At 43.7% G+C, this 17,920-nt stretch overlaps 1 protein-coding gene across 8 annotated transcripts in view; it reads right to left on the minus strand.

Moving 5' to 3' along the window:
• Positions 1-17,920, minus strand: part of LOC134980486 (phosphofurin acidic cluster sorting protein 2-like) — a 203,634-nt gene that overhangs the window by 32,263 nt on the left and 153,451 nt on the right. For all 8 annotated transcript variants that reach the window (XM_063947344.1, XM_063947340.1, XM_063947341.1 and 5 more), the window contains exons 11-14: positions 15,161-15,220; positions 12,164-12,235; positions 11,362-11,480; positions 11,024-11,156 (exon numbers count right to left, since the gene is read on the minus strand). In XM_063947344.1, coding sequence (XP_063803414.1) covers positions 11,024-11,156; positions 11,362-11,480; positions 12,164-12,235; positions 15,161-15,220 — 384 coding nt within the window. The remainder of the gene's footprint in view (positions 1-11,023; positions 11,157-11,361; positions 11,481-12,163; positions 12,236-15,160; positions 15,221-17,920) is intronic.

Consider the following 17,920-nt stretch of genomic DNA (forward strand, 5'->3'; position numbering starts at 1 on the left):
AAGAGACATACTACTTCCATAATGTTTAGACGTTACCCCCTTTCTGGCTTGGATCACAGTCGGGATGACCTTGTCAGGAATCCCTCAGCTGTTCAACTTCCATGCCGTTAAACATAGCCGTGGTATGTCTATATAGACGAACGGGCCCTGTTGCAGAAGATCCTCACTAAGAGATAGAGGCTACGGATCTTTGATCAGCATCTCAGGAAGATCCGCGTGCCAGGCCCTTCTAGGCCAGTCTAGAGCAATGAGGATTGCTTGAACCTTTTCCCGTTGTATTCTCTTTAGAATTCTTGGGATCAGAGGAAGTGGAGGAAACGCGTACACCAGCTGGTAGACCCACGGAGTTGTAAGAGTGTCTACAGCCACTGCCTGTGGGTCTCTCGACCTGGAATAATACCGCTTGAGCTTCTGGTTGAGACGAGAGGCCATCATGTCGATCTGTGGTTATCCCCACTGATGTGTCAACCACCGGAACACCTCCGGGTGGAGGCCCCACTCCCCCGGGTGCAGGTCGGGTCTGCTAAGTAAGTATGCTTCCCAGTTGTCTACTCGCGGATTGAAGACCACCGACAACACCATGGCGTGTTTTTCCGCCCAGAGGAGAATTCTTGACACCTATGACATTGCTGCTCTGCTTTTCGTTCCGCCTTGTCGGTTTATGTATGTCCTGAGTTCCAAGATGTTTATTGGAAGGACGACTTCCTGACTTGACCATCTTCCTTGAAACTGCACCCCCTGGGTTACTGCTCCGCAACCTCTGAGGCTTGCGTCTGTGGTTAGCTGAATACCGAACCTCCGACTCTCGATGAGGTGAGAAATCTAACTCTCTCTGCACATGTTATATCTGCCCCCCTGCAGTGCAAATGGTTTTGACCAACTGCTAACAAATTTGCTGCTACGATCAGGTCTGAATTACCCCCTGAGTACACAGTAGTGAACCACCTGGAGAAAAGGAACACTGTGCCTTACATGAAACACACCCTTTTCCTGACATACTGTGACGGTGATAGCGCACACACAGGAAAAGGTTAAATGCACAATTAACCCACAAATAGCCCTTCCAGGGAGACACAGAGATAGTATGGGAGCCAGCACATGGTGCCGTTACCGCTAATGACAAGCTTAGCCCAAGGTAGCAGACTAAGGAGTAAATTCAATTAAAGTCGGATCCATTCCGACATGTATTTGTCGGAATGGATCTGACAACCCCTATTCAAATCTCATCTTAATTCGAATTAAGATGAAAGACGCAGAGGAGGAGAGGGGGGGCGAGCCGCGGGGAGACCAGCGGGGAACAGCCGCCGGCAGCCAAAGAAGATCAGCGCTACAGATGGATTTCAAACCGCCGCCCCAAATCACGGCAGTGTTCACCCGGCTCCAGCAAGCTTGCTGGAGCCGGGTGGACGCTGCCGTGAGCGGCGCGGCTGTGTGACACCCTGCTGCAGCGCTGATCTCCTCTGGCTGCCCGCGGCAGTCCCCCGTCTCCCTGCGGCTCTCCCCTCTCCTCCTCTGGGTCCGCATCTCAGTCCGACATCTTTTGATGTCGGACTGTGATGGTCAAAAAGGGGGCCAAAACACAAGCACGTGGATCGGCAGCTATTCCGCCGATCCACGTGATTTTCAACAAGTCGAATTTTTCATCTTGTCGAAAGTATTGAATAGGTTGGTACCCCTTCCGACCTAAAAAAAGTCGAAAACTGCCGTCTTTTCGACAGACGGCAGTTTTCGACTTCAAATGAATATACCCCCTAGTACCTAGATTAGGGACTCAGTACACTAACAATGGCTGTTGGTGAAGAGGATCCGAGAGGTCCCTCTGATATAGGCGGCTGCTGGAAGATTATCTTCCTGCAGACACCCAGTGGACGTTTCGGACAGGTAGCACCAGATGCGACCATGTCAGGGAAAGCCCAGCTTAGTGTGGTCACATCTGATGCGACCACACAAGGCAAGTGGTTAAAGAGCTGCCATTTAGAAAAGACTGGCCTTTTGTATTGGTATCTAAATATTGGACTTTAAGTAGGAATTCAATCAGGTGCCAGTTTGGTCCCAAGAGCCAAATTCGCGGGAAATTCGCATTGCGAATCACATTTGCAATTCAGTTTAAAACATGCATTTATTTTTCAAGTAAATTTGTCTGTTTTTGTTCGCACCAGCAGGTGAATATCCTTATTTTAAGGTAAAAATGTCGGGACTTACTTCAGAACCCCTTGGCCACCCTCCCTAATGACTAATTAGGCATTTGTAAGTTTTTAATTGGCTTAATTGGGCTAATAATTACATGGCATTATTGTGGTTTAAAAAAATAATGGCCTCAAATTATCCCAAAATCAAATTTTTCATTAGTTTATGCACTACAAATTGACTGAAAGTATTTATTTCAATGAAAAAGAATTACTTTTTATCATTCTTTGAGATATTTTTTTCCTCTGCATTTTACGTTTAATTCCTATGTAATTAAACAAAATTCGTAACCATTTTATATTTTTTTATTTATGTTTTTAAAAATGCACAAATCAGCCATTTGACATTCTTTAAAAACATCCAGTACAGGTTGAGTATCCCTTATCCAAAATGCTTGGGACAAGAGGTATTTTGGATATCGGATTTTTCCGTTTTTTGGAATAATTGCATACCATAATGAGATATCATGGTGATGGGACCTAAATCTAATCACAGAATGCATTTATGTTTCATATACACCTTATACACACAGCCTGAAGGTAATTTTAGCCAATATTTTTTATAACATTGTACATTAAACAAAGCGTGTGTACATTCACACAATTCATTTATGTTTCATATACACCTTATACACACAGCCTGAAGGTCATTTAATACAATATGTTTAATAACTTTGTGTATTAAACAAAGTTTGTGTACATTGAGGCATCAGAAAAGCGCCTTGAGTCCTATTGGAGAAAGAGCGCTATATAAATAAAATTATTATTATTATTATTATTAAAACAAAGGTTTCACTATCTCACTCTCACTCAAAAAAGTCCGTATTTCGGAATATTCCGTATTTCGGAATATTTGGATATGGGACACTCAACCTGTACTTCCTTTATGCCCACTAACAGCCTTCTGTATGGTCCTGCTAATGAAGTTGGCACTTTTTGGGGTCCAAGAGGGTCTCCTCATATTTTCACGCTATTTTCCCAGTTTACTTTTCTCTCAAAATCCACACACCCTCGCTGCGAGTAGTGCGAATTGGCATTTCTGATTGAATTGTGCGAATTTATGGTGCGCGTTTAACTATGAAAGTTTGCCTTCTGCAAACTCACACCTAACTGAATTTGCTCCATGACTCATTCTACAGCTCATTTGTGATCTCAACTAACATCTTTTAGATAAGCACAGCAGTATGCATTGTTACATGTATTTTCAAGTTGTGTTATATCTATTTGTAATAAACCTGAGTGCCCTTAGGGGTATATTCAATTAGGGTTGGATTTATTCCGACATGCATTTGTCGGAATGGATCCGACAACCCCTATTCAATCTCATCTCAATTTGATTTTTTCAAGTCTAATTGAGATAAGGGACCCATAAGAGGAGGAGAGGGGGGGGGAGGGTGCGGGGAGACCAGCGGGGACAGCCGCGGACAGATGGAGGAGATCAGCGCTACAGTAGCGCTGCAGGAGGATGTCACACAGCCGCCCAACCTCACGGCAGTGTCCACCCGGCTCCAGCAAGCGTGACCTCACTTGCTGGAGCCGGGTGAACACTGCAGCTGTGTGACATCGTGCTGCAGCATTGTGCTGTAGTGCTGATCTCCCCTGTATGCCCACGGCTGTCCCCCGTCTCCTCCTCTGAGTCCCACATCTCAGTACAACATTTTTTTATATCGGACTGAGATGGTCGAAAAGGGGGCCAAAACCTGTCAGTTTTGGCCCCGTTTTTGACACAAGCACTTGATTCGGCAGCTATTCCGCCGATCCACATGCTAATTCCTCGACTTGTCGAATATATTGAATAGGTTGGAACCCCTTCCGACCTAACAAAAAGTTGAAAACTGCCGTCTTTTCGACAGACGGCAGCTTTCGACGTCAACTGAATATACCCCTTAGTGTTTGTTGTATACATTCTTGTCTAGATGTCACTAACAGGAGAACTACTGGGAGGTGCTGCTAAATTCTTTAAACTTTTATTTAGTTGTATCAATTCGAGAAGGATAAATGCATTTGTCTAGACAGACAGACAGACAGATAAATATAAATGTGTCATTGCATCTAACCATAATTTTCATAAAGACATACAAACATATTAATGATACATGGAAAAAAATAAGAATTTACTTACCGATAATTCTATTTCTCGGAGTCCGTAGTGGATGCTGGGGTTCCTGAAAGGACCATGGGGAATAGCGGCTCCGCAGGAGACAGGGCACAAAAAGTAAAGCTTTAGGATCAGGTGGTGTGCACTGGCTCCTCCCCCTATGACCCTCCTCCAAGCCTCAGTTAGGATACTGTGCCCGGACGAGCGTACACAATAAGGAAGGATTTTGAATCCCGGGTAAGACTCATACCAGCCACACCAATCACACTGTACAACCTGTGATCAGAACCCAGTTAACAGTATGATAACAGCGGAGCCTCTGAAAAGATGGCTCACAACAATAATAACCCGATTTTTGTAACTATGTACAAGTAATGCAGATAATCCGCACTTGGGATGGGCGCCCAGCATCCACTACGGACTCCGAGAAATAGAATTATCGGTAAGTAAATTCTTATTTTCTCTATCGTCCTAGTGGATGCTGGGGTTCCTGAAAGGACCATGGGGATTATACCAAAGCTCCCAAACGGGCGGGAGAGTGCGGATGACTCTGCAGCACCGAATGAGAGAACTCCAGGTCCTCCTTAGCCAGGGTATCAAATTTGTAGGATTTTACAAACGTGTTTGCCCCTGACTAAATAGCCGCTCGGCAAAGTTGTAAAGCCGAGACCCCTCAGGCAGCCGCCCAAGATGAGCCCACCTTCCTTGTGGAATGGGCATTTACATATTTTGGCTGTGGCAGGCCTGCCACAGAATGTGCAAGCTGAATTGTATTACACATCCAACTAGCAATAGTCTGCTTAGAAGCAAGAGCACCCAGTTTGTTGGGTGCATACAGGATAACAGCAAGTCAGTTTTCCTGACTCCAGCCGTCCTGGAACCTATACTTTCAGGGCCCTGACAACATCCAGCAACTTGGAGTCCTCCAAGTCCCTAGTAGGCGCAAGGCACCACAATAAGCTGGTTCAGGTGAAACACTGACACCACCTTAGGGAGAGAACTGTGGACGAGTCCGCAGCTCTGCCCTGTCCGAATGGACAAACAGATATGGGCTTTTTTGAGAAAAACCCCACCAATTTGACACTCGCCTGGCCCAGGCCAGGGCCAAGAGCATGGTCACTTTTCATGTGAGATGCTTCAAATCCACAGATTTGACTGGTTTTAAACCAATGTGATTTGAGGAATCCCAGAACTACGTTGAGATCCCACAGTGCCACTGGAGGCACAAAAGGGGGTTGTATATGCAATACTCCCTTGACAAACTTCTGGACTTCAGGAACTGAAGCCAATTCTTTCTGGAAGAAAATCGACAGGGCCGAAATTTGAACCTTAATGGGCCCCAATTTGAGGCCCATAGACACTCCTGTTTGCAGGAAATGCAGGAATCGACCGAGTTGAAATTTCTTCGTGGGGCCTTCCTGGCCTCACACCACGCAACATATTTTCGCCACATGTGATGATAATGTTGTGTGGTCACCTCCTTCCTGGCTTTGACCAGGGTAGGAATGACCTCTTCCGGAATGCCTTTTTCCCTTAGGATCCGGCGTTCCACCGCCATGCCGTCAAACGCAGCTGCGGTAAGTCTTGGAACAGACATGGTACTTGCTGAAGCAAGTCCCTTCTTAGCGGCAGAGGCCATAAGTCCTCTGTGAGCATCTCTTGAAGTTCCGGGTACCAAGTCCTTCTTGGCCAATCCGGAGCCATGAGTATAGTTCTTACTCCTCTACGTCTTATAATTCTCAGTACCTTAGGTATGAGAAGCAGAGGAGGGAACACAAACACCGACTGGTACACCCACGGTGTTACCAGAACGTCCACAGCTATTGCCTGAGGGTCTCTTGACCTGGCGCAATACCTGTCCCGTTTTTTGTTCAGACGGGACGCCATCATGTCCACCTTTGGTATTTCCCAACGGTTCACTATCATGTGGAAAAACTTCCCGATGAAGTTTCCACTCTCCCGGGTGGAGGTCGTGCCTGCTGAGGAAGTCTGCTTCCCAGTTTCCACTCCCGGAATGAAACACTGCTGACAGTGCTATCACATGATTTTCCGCCCAGCGAAAAGTCCTTGCAGTTTTTGCCATTGCCCTCCTGCTTCTTGTGCCGCCCTGTCTGTTTACGTGGGCGACTGCCGTGATGTTTTTCCCACTGGATCAATACCGGCTGACCTTGAAGCAGAGGTCTTGCTAAGCTTAGAGCATTATAAATTTACCCTTAGCTCCAGTATATTTATGTGGAGAAAAGTCTCCAGACTTGATCACACTCCCTGGAAATTTTTTCCTTGTGTGACTGCTCCCCAGCCTCTCGGGCTGGCCTCCGTGGTCACCAGCATCCAATCCTGAATGCCGAATCTGCGGCCCTCTAGAAGATGAGCACTCTGTAACCACCACAGGAGAGACACCCTTGTCCTTGGATATAGGGTTATCCGCTGATGCATCTGAAGATGCGATCCGGACCATTTGTCCAGCAGATCCCACTGAAAAGTTCTTGCGTGAAATCTGCCGAATGGAATTGCTTCGTAGGAAGCCACCATTTTTACCAGGACCCTTGTGCAATGATGCACTGACACTTTTCCTGGTTTTAGGAGGTTCTTGACTAGCTCGGATAACTCCCTGGCTTTCTCATCCGGGAGAAACACCTTTTTCTGGACTGTGTCCAGAATCATCCCTAGGCACAGCAGACGTGTCGTCAGGATCAGCTGCGATTTTGGAATATTTAGAATCCATCCGTGCTGTTGTAGCAGTATCCGAGATAGTGCTACTCCGACCTCCAACTGTTCCCTGGACTTTGCCCTTATCAGGAGATCGTCCAAGTAAGGGGTAATTAAGACGCCTTTTCTTCGAAGAAGAATCATCATTTCGGCCATTACCTTGGTAAAGACCCGGGGTGCCGTGGACAATCCAAACGGCAGCGTCTGAAACTGACAGTGACAGTTCTGTACCACGAACCTGAGGTACCCTTAGTGAGAAGGGCAAATTTGGGACATGGAGGTAAGCATCCCTGATGTCCCGGGACACTATATAGTCCCCTTCTTCCTGTTCGTTATCACTGCTCTGAGTGACTCCATCTTGATTTGAACCTTTGTAAGTGTTCAAATTTTTTTAGATTTAGAATAGGTCTCACCTAGCCTTCTGGCTTCAGTACCACAATATAGTGTGGAATAATACCCCTTTCCTTGTTGTAGGAGGGGTAATTTGATTATCACCTGCTGGGAATACAGCTTGTGAATTTTTTCCCATACTGCCTCCTTGTCGGAGGGATACCTTGGTAAAGCAGACTTCAGGAGCCTGCGAGGGGGAAACGTTTCGACATTCCAATCTGTATCCCTGGGATACTACTTGTAGGATCCAGGGGTCCTGTACGGTCCCAGCGTCATGCTGAGAGCTTGGCAGAAGCGGTGGAAGGCTTCTGTTCCTGGGAATGGGCTGCCTGCTGCAGTCTTCTTCCCTTTCCTCTATCCCTGGGCAAATATGACTCTTATAGGGACGAAAGGACTGAGGCTGAAAAGACGGTGTCTTTTTCTGCAGAGATGTGACTTAGGGTAAAAACGGTGGATTTTCCAGCAGTTGCCGTGGCCAACAGGTCCGATGGACCGACCCCAAATAACTCATCTTCCTTTATACGGCAATACACCTTTGTGCCGTTTGGAATCTGCATCACCTGACCACTGTCGTGTCCATAAACATCTTCTGGCAGATATGGACATCGCACTTACTCTTGATGCCAGAGTGCAAATATCCCTCTGTGCATCTCGCATATATAGAAATGCATCCTTTAAATGCTCTATAGTCAATAAAATACTGTCCCTGTCAAGGGTATCAATATTTTTAGTCAGGGAATCCGACCAAGCCACCCCAGCTCTGCACATCCAGGCTGAGGCGATCGCTGGTCGCAGTATAACACCAGTATGTGTGTATATACTTTTATATGATATTTTCCAGCCTCCTGTCAGCTGGCTCCTTGAGGACGGCCCTATCTATAGACGGTACCGCCACTTGTTTTGATAAGCGTGTGAGCGCCTTATCCACCCTAAGGGGTGTTTCCCAACGCGCCCTAACTTCTGGCGGGAAAGGGTATACCGCCAATAATTTTCTATCGGGGGGAACCCACGCATCATCACACACTTCATTTAATTTATCTGATTCAGGAAAAACTACAGGTAGTTTTTTCACATCCCACATAATACCCTCTTTTGTGGTACTTGTAGTATCAGAAATATGTAACACCTCCTTCATTGCCCTTAACGTGTGGCCCTAATAAGGAATACGTTTGTTTATTCACCGTCGACACTGGATTCAGTGTCCGTGTCTGTGTCGACCGACTAAGGTAAACGGGCGTTTTAAAACCCCTGACGGTGTTTTTGAGACGTCTGGACCGGTACTAATTGTTTGTCGGCCGTCTCATGTCGTCAACCGACCTTGCAGCGTGTTGACATTATCACGTAATTCCCTAAATAAGCCATCCATTCCGGTGTCGACTCCCTAGAGAGTGACATCACCATTACAGGCAATTGCTCCGCCTCCTCACCAACATCGTCCTCATACATGTCGACACACACGTACCGACACACAGCACACACACAGGGAATGCTCTGATAGAGGACAGGACCCACTAGCCCTTTGGAGAGACAGAGGGAGAGTTTGCCAGCACACACCAAAAAACGCTATAATTATATAGGGACAACCTTATATAAGTGTTTTCCCTTATAGCATCTTTTTATATATTTCTAACGCCAAATTAGTGCCCCCCCTCTCTGTTTTAACCCTGTTTCTGTAGTGCAGTGCAGGGGAGAGCCTGGGAGCCTTCCCTCCAGCCTTTCTGTGAGGGAAAATGGCGCTGTGTGCTGAGGAGATAGGCCCCGCCCCTTTTTCGGCGGGCTCGTCTCCCGCTCTTCAACGGATTCTGGCAGGGGTTAAATATCTCCATATAGCCCCCGGAGGCTATATGTGAGGTATTTTTTGCCAAAAAATAGGTTTACATTGCCTCCCAGGGCGCCCCCCTCCCAGCGCCCTGCACCCTCAGTGACTGCCGTGTGAAGTGTGCTGAGAGCAATGGCGCACAGCTGCAGTGCTGTGCGCTACCTTAAGAAGACTGAGGAGTCTTCTGCCGCCGATTCTGGACCTTCTTCTCTTTTCAGCATCTGCAAGGGGGCCGGCGGCGAGGCTCCGGTGACCATCCAGGCTGTACCTGTGATCGTCCCTCTGGAGCTAATGTCCAGTAGCCAAAGAAGCCAATCCATCCTGCACGCAGGTGAGTTCACTTCTTCTCCCCTAAGTCCCTCGTTGCAGTGATCCTGTTGCCAGCAGGACTCACTGTAAAATAAAAAACCTAAGCTAAACTTTTCTAAGCAGCTCTTTAGGAGAGCCACCTAGATTGCACCCTTCTCGGCCGGGCACAAAAATCTAACTGAGGCTTGGAGGAGGGTCATAGGGGGAGGAGCCAGTGCACACCACCTGATCCTAAAGCTTTACTTTTTGTGCCCTGTCTCCTGCGGAGCCGCTATTCCCCATGGTCCTTTCAGGAACCCCAGCATCCACTAGGACGATAGAGAAAAACACTTAAACTGGCTAAACATTCCGTGATCAAAGACAATACAAGATATTTTCGCTCAAAGAACAGAAATGGCGAAAGAAAAGGACAGATTGTCACGGCGTATTGTATACAAGTGGATTTTCATTTATGAATCCGCTGTTTATATGGTCACATTTGTAAAACTTTTTGGAATTAAGGATTCAAACTATAAAAAAAAACGAAAAAAAAAAAAAACTAACCAGTTTTGGAAAAACTTCGCTACGTTTTCTGTGAAAATCCCGTACCAAGTTTTTATCAAATACTTATCTTTTTATGTGTGAAGCCCCAGATATAAAATGGCTGAAAAAGAACAAAGAACAATGCATACATTGGACTTTTTTCACTATGGGGGTATGCAGTTAGCTCCAGTAATCTCTGAGCTATTGATTTTGACCCCCTGCCTATTCAATTGAGTCAGTTTTCACCCATTTTTTTAAGGAAATTTACGCCAAAGCCTTTTCACCTGTTTTTTTTTTTTTTTTGTTTTTTAAGTTAAAAGGCATGGGCGAAAATGTCACATGTTTTCACCAGCGCAGGTGAGAAAACATGGGGATTCGCCAATCCACAATCTTTTTGCTTCTGCTGAATTTTTCGCCCAGGCGAAAAATAGGGAAGAGTAGTTTTTTAAGCTAGACAAAAAAAAAATGTACCTAAACGCCCCCCCACCATTTCCCACAGGTTAAAGATCTTAGACGCTAACTTGACTATCCATATAATTGTTCCATATGTTAATTTTGTGAATTAACACCACTCACTTGTAAGAAGCATTCAGTAGAATGCCAGCAATTCTCACTAAGAGACATGGCCTCCTGGAACAACTACACACAAAACAGTGCGCAACCAATCCCAGGGAAGATTTCTCACAAGCAGTTGTGTCAAGATAAATAACCCCTGCCCTAGAAAGCAGCGGTCCATGTAGTGTAATACAGGCTGATGGGAGGAAGGTTAAGGCTAGACGCAAGGACAGATGGTAAGTTAGGCTTCGTGGGAGTTTAGACTGAATCTGTGGTAACCGAATAAGAGAGTTGAGCTATAACGGAGATCAATGTTAAGCTTAGGATATGCAGGAATTCCCAAAATGACCAAATTTGATGAATAATGGCTTGTCACATAATACAGGCAGAAACTCCTACAATAGTCAGTATAAGAGGAGGCTAGATAAATGTTACCTGGAGATGGATCCGTGTATCAGGCGAGCGCTCATTGTCTAGGCTGTTTGCACGCTCGTTCTGCGGCCGCGCTGCTTGCCTTTCTTTTAGCGATGTGCTCCTGCCACGACGCCCTGTTTGCTTGCCTTCCAAACTAGAAAACAAGAATTCTAAGTTCTAGCTACTTACATTGTTCCCCTCAACAGTTACAGTCATTGTAGGCATGTTCTATAAAAGCAACGAGCCAAATACAACACCAAGCATAAACGTATTGCTTACAAGTTGCAGTTGTTAGGAGTACTGTATTTCAATAAGGATAGACGTGGAATTATTTACTAACAATAACGAGTTTTACTTACCGATTAGAAGGAATGATCAAGGATTCAGTCTTTGTTATCTTTCCACTGGGTGGTAGCCGCTCAATGAAAACATCTAGCGTGGAAAGTTCTAGTTCCTGTGAATCTTCTTTAGTGGTGTCCTAAATTAATCATGGGGATGCCACGATTAATATGTTCTTCATTTCAGTAATCATCAATAATGAAACATAATCAGTCCAGACACAGAACATCCAAGCTGAGGAATTTAGACTGGCTGGACAATAAAGTCCTCTGATGGACCTAAAGCCTTTGTGAGACTCACATCATGTCTGACGCAAGGGAAATGAAGGGTAAATGACAATATTGCCACATTACATGATAATGCGCACAAAACGGTAAGTTATTTGTGGCAAGAAATCAAAGAGAACCAGGAGTTTCATTTCATTCTCGTCCTTTAAATAGCAATAAAGTGAATGTGGAGGGACTAGCATGGCAAAGATTACACACTGCAAAATAGTGACATTTAGATAAATGAATGCCATATTGTATTAAACAAATACCATCACTTTGTCTATACGCCTGTATCAATTTTTTAATTGTTAACAAACAGCATATAAATCCTTGGCAGTGAGCTTGACTGAACATATGAAACACTATGTGATGAGATCATTATTAGGTGGTATACTTTAATTGTATCCCTAACGGGTGGCAACATAACGTTAAGAGAACTCGCTATTGTGGGTATGATCCCTATGGGAACAAATGGATTATGGAAGGGATTTATAATCACACAATGTACAATTAAAATAAAACATAAGATAATTATTTAAAACAAATGCCTTACCACTGAAACAGTGTCAGATGTGTTATCGGGCGAATGCTTGGGTACAGATGTTCGTCTTTCAGCTTCCTCAAGCTGAAAAAGAAAAATGGCAGTGTGAGGAAAGCACCAACAAAAAGCATGTGAAAGTAAGTAATCAAATCTAGCATTAAAATAACATACAACGCTAAATGTGTATAAACACCCATTCAAAATAATATGATTGGTGCTGCAGGAGGCAATTAGTACAAATTTACGATAAACAATTTACAAATTGAAAATTCACAATAAAGTGGCGTACTGTAGCTGACATAGCCACTATAAAGGAAGTGCCAGGCATTCATAATAATAATAACACAGATCTAAGCAATGTTCTGGCGCTGTCAGAGCACAATTTAAATATTATTATATAGAGCATTTTTTTTATAACATTAAAAACTTCTTTAACAAAGATTATACACACACATTTAGTATCACAGATACAAATTAGAATTAATTAACAATATTAAGCAGATCAAAAGTTTGCCAAACACAATCATACTAAAATACAATTGGATCTTATTATTAAGAGCCTAATCCAGGTTATTACTTAATATGGATTTAGTATGGCCCTTCTACCTCCGTTCAACAGAGTCTCATTAGAATGTGCCAGCCGGCTAATTAACTATGTGGTTTAAGAAATCAGACTCCAGGCAGTATATCTGCAGAAATCATAACGACCAGCAATATTTTCAGTATACAATATCCACTGATAAATTGCAGTAGACCACAGGTTCTCCAACTCGGTCCTCAGGACCCCACACAGTGCATGTTTTGCAGGTCTCCTCACAGAATCACAAGTGAGATAATTAGCTCCACCTGCGAACCTTTTAAACTGTGCCAGTGAGTAATTAATACACCTGTGCACCTGCTGGGTTACCTGCAAAACATGCACTGTGTGGGGTCCTGAGGACCGAGTTTGAGAACCTATGCAGTAGACATATAACCTTGGTGCGCTTTGTCAGTATAGATGCTTTCTGCCTTTACACATCTTAGACAACACCGCAAGAGGTTAATTGATCATAATGACTGCAGTTCAATTGTCTGCACAACCTCAAAAAAATACAAGACAAAGCAGCCCGCTGTTACGTTATACACTTGTAGAAAGTCTCTCATCCCACAGTAAGTGTCAGGCCACAGAGACTAGCGCCCCAGTTCTTTCCCACATGCCGGTTAGCCTGCCTCCGTATGTCAGCGGGTGATCCCGCTCTCTCTCTTCTGGACCCCATTGCTTTCAGGAGTGCACCCCGATTCCCCATGATCTTTCCAACCAGCTCTGGCTGCTGGGCGCTGCCATGTTGCTGATGACCTCTGTTCCACCAACATCGATCTGGTCTGCTTATTCTCTACACCAGTCACAGTGCAGCCAGGGGGATAAAAGGACTTCCAAAGCTCCAGCAAGGTGCCCAGAACGTTGCTATAACCAGCTGCATCCCTAGGCTCCAGACTCCTGTGTTCAGACTGCTCTGTGTCTAAACATTGCAGAACTACAGGTTCCAGCCTGCCTCTGTGATTTAACTGAACTTCCTGTATATATTGCTAGAAGTATGCGGTTAATTCTGCACTCTAGTATTCATATAGTGCTACTAGCAGTCTGTCTCTAATTCCAATTCTGCCAGTTCCTGTCTGGTCAAAGTGCAAAGTAAGTCACAGTCTGAATCCTGCTCCAGTCCTGCCGAATTCCAGTCCATTCTAAGTGCAAAGTAAGTTCCAGTCTGACTCCTGTTCCACTCCAGTCCAGTCCAGTCCACTCCAAGTGCAAAGTAAGTTCCAGTCTGAATCCTGCTCCACTCCTGCTGGTTCCAGTCCGGTCCAAGTACATAGTCAAATAACAATATATATAATAAAACAAATATTATATAACTAAAATATTATAAACCTATAAATAATAAATATTGACCTCTCTGATCTATAACATTAGATACAGTTATCACCAATATACATCCATTTGTAATTTTTCACTAGGAGCTGAGGTGACAGCGCATGCGCGCTAGTCCACCTAGCGGCAAAATCAGTCTGGCCGACATGGGAGGACGCATTTCCCGGGAAGGTGACATAGCGCCCTCCCCCATCGGACGGGGCCTGTTTAGTACATTGGGGTGGAGGAACAGGGCGTATCACCACGATAATGTGGCGATATGCCCCTGGACACATAAGGTCCGTTAGAACGTTTTTCATACATCACCCCCAATGCGTTATATTTCCCCAATTTCTATTGAGGTCATACAAACAACTGCAAATTTATGGCGAAATAAGTGCTTGTGGTGTGTCAAATGTGCGATGTTTGCAAGTGAACAGATGGAATCTATATTGACATTGATATATTCTGCACCATGGATATAAATTAACTGCTATTTTTCTGTGGATAATAATGGAAACATTGTTATTCCACTGTTGAATGTGACTGCTGCAAAAATACTGATTTAGATTCTAACACCACACATTTACATAATGGCCGGCATTCTCTATTGCGGCTGATAAAACCTAGGTTGACCGGTCATGCTCATCTGTACTAACATACTGCATATCTTGGTTTACGCTCCTACTTATTATTTTATAATATCTGGATGAAATCAGCTCATTGAAACCAGTTTTTGCTTCTATGTAAGTATCGTTGTGTTCGGCAAATTTTGATATAATTAATTCTAATTTAAAACTGTGACAGAAGGAATAGCTGCCTGAGCACTGATTAGATTCACTTTACCAAATGTAATGCACTTTCCATAACTACTGGTTTCTAAATTACTTTATTTCCAAGCACATCGAATGGAACAAACAATACAATAGGACGATACACAGCTTTTGAAATCATGTGTTATTTTAGAACAGTTTCAGAAAAAAAAGAAAAAAAATGATTAAGTCAGTGCAGTTTAATGCAATTTAAGTTAAAATGGAACAAAGTCTGTCCAACAAGACGCAACTCACCACTGCAACCAAAACAAAGATGATCTGGAATACACAGATAATTTAAAAGTGACTTACGTCAGTGTTTGCCGATTGGGAGGGGTCACGATGAGGTCTCTCAAAATGGACGGTACTGTTCTGTATGTGTGAAGAGAAATAAAAAAGGTCACCGGTCACGTGCTATAGGATCTGAACATTTCTCTTCATAAAGGAAGCAGTAACTATAAATAAGAAAGTAAAGAAAACAGTGGACCGCGGACGCGAATAGGACACTAAAGAACGGATGGGGAAGATTATAGAGGGAACCTCTGCCCACAGGACTCTTTTCTTTCATCATAATGAGGACCCCTTTGACGCCCTAAACAAATAACTTTAAATAAAGAAAGTGCACTTTGCCGGGGATGCGGACCTGGCACTTCCGGCTATAGTTAACACCAGCTGACTAAGGGATTTATGTATTAATAGAAATCACTTTCCTTCTGTTATATAACAATTCAAGATTCGTAAAATAGCTAATTTATGACCATGTACAATGTTATTTCTAATGCCATTCCTAAGCCTGGATAATTTATGCATTATTGTGACCTCTTGACCCGGATATGACTGTTCACCATAGTTTAAATAGAACCACATGCAACCCCTGTCACACAGCCTGAGGAAAGCAATTATATCCCGATACACGTTGCTAGTGACAGGAGTGCTATCCTGGCTATTTAGTGGAGGAAATCCTGTAATTTCTCTGAATAAGAGGGCCAAGGGACCGATTCTGGAGCAGACATCTCTAAAAATATCCATTCTGCCCATTTTTCATAGGCATCTGGTAATCTTCCTAATTGAATTTTATTTATGCTTTTGTTTGCCTACAGTCTGTAAAAAAATAAAAATGTTTTAAACTGAAATAAACTATGTTCTGCAAACGCTTGTATTTCCACGTCATGAAGTTGCAGAAATATTGAGATGCATATATACCTCAAAAGGAAAGTAACGTTTTAATTTCCGTGTTTTTTTACTTTATTTCATATATTTTATTCATTGATCTGATTACGTCTGGATTTAATTTCGCATTCTCATTAATATAATATCAACTATCCTATGCATTTAGCACATTCACCAGATCTAACTATTTCCTATTTAGGGTGGTACTCAATTGGTGGTGGTTTTTCCGATAGTCGGAAAAACTGAAAAATATGCTTTCGACATACTCAATGAAAGTGCCGTTTTTTCGACTGTCAAAAAAAAAAACGGCACTTGTCGGGAAACACGTGGGCCGATGTTTTAGTCGAAAACGCTGCTGTTTGCAACAGTTTGCCGCTCATGCAGATTCAACTTGTAATTAAGTCGAATCTGCATCTGTCGGGATGCTAACAGGAAACGTCCGGCATTGAATAGTGCAGAGTCGGATCCTCTCTGTCGGAGATGATCTGACATCTCTTAAGGGCCCCATACACTTATATGACATGACGGTCCGTCATGTCATATAAGATTTCCTCCAACCTCCCGGCAGCCTCCCCGTTGGCAGGACAGTATTAGATATATCGTATGCAGTTTTTTTGCATACGATGTATCTTTTACTTTCTCATCCTTTCACTGCAGGATCAGATATACGAGTGCAGCACTAGGTGGATCCGACCCGATGCACACGGAATTGCGCATCGGATCGGAGTAAAAGCACACTGAAAATGCCCAATTTCACCCAATATATCGGATCGAATGCCCGAATTGGGCTGAAATCGGGCTTTATTGGTATAGTGCACAGGTTCTCAAACTCAGTCCTCAGGACCCCACACAGTGCATGTTTTGCATGTAACCCAGCAGGTGCACAGATGTATTTATTACTCACTGACCCATTCTAAAAGATCCACAGGTGGAGCTAAGTATTTCACTTGTGAATTCTGTGAGGAGACCTGCAAAACATGCACCGTGTGGGGTCCTGAGGACCGAGTTTGAGAACCTATGGTCTAGTGTATGGGGCTCTTTAGTATCTTTAATTGGTTATTAGGGTATAACCTAGGATCAGGAGGGTTCTTCTTCTTTGCACGTAATTACTGCATCAGCCCCAGAGTACATCTGCTAAACTTCCAAATCCATAAATTCATAATTATACATTTGTGATAATTGTCAGGTGTTATGATGTTATTCATTAGCAATATTACCTTTCAATAATGATAAAGCTTACAAGTAACTACTAATTCGTGAACTCCATGATTATGGGGAAATTCAATTAGCCACTGTAATTTACTGCGGGACAATTGAAACAGCGGAGTCATTCAATTAGCCCCAAAGGCAGCCCGCTGGTTGCAGTTAACGGGGATTGTTTTTCAAGCCTGAGCAGGCTAAAAAGAAAACACTGATAAAATAGCCTGTTTTCGGGTTCCGCAGCTGTGGTAACTTATAGGTCCGGGAACTTATCTCAAATTCTAGTGTTGACACAAGAAAAAGGGGCTCTAACTGAATAGCCCCAGGGGTTACAGCCCGAGGCTACCACCTTGTTTCACACTCCGTAAATTACTGCATCTAATTGAATTGCCCCCTATGTCGATCTGACTATATATGTGTAAAAAAAAAGAAGAGAAGGCCCAATTATATCCTTATTTTTCACAGATCTATGAGGAACTCTGAAGAACAGATTGCTACTAAAGCATCACCAGCAGGGGTGGAAAAGGGGGGAACCAAGGATAATAAATCAAGTTTTGCACCAAATTCTGTTTTAAAAATTCAGTGGGTGGAATTCCACAGTCATTAAATAAAGATGTTCCGAAAGTGGGCAGAAGAAAAATGTAGCGAGAACAACTGCCAACAAAAGCACCGCTCCCTTATATATCAGCTCTACGCTGAACA

Source organism: Pseudophryne corroboree, chromosome 12 (assembly GCF_028390025.1).
Source record: "Pseudophryne corroboree isolate aPseCor3 chromosome 12, aPseCor3.hap2, whole genome shotgun sequence".
NCBI classification, from domain to species: Eukaryota; Metazoa; Chordata; class Amphibia; order Anura; family Myobatrachidae; genus Pseudophryne; species Pseudophryne corroboree.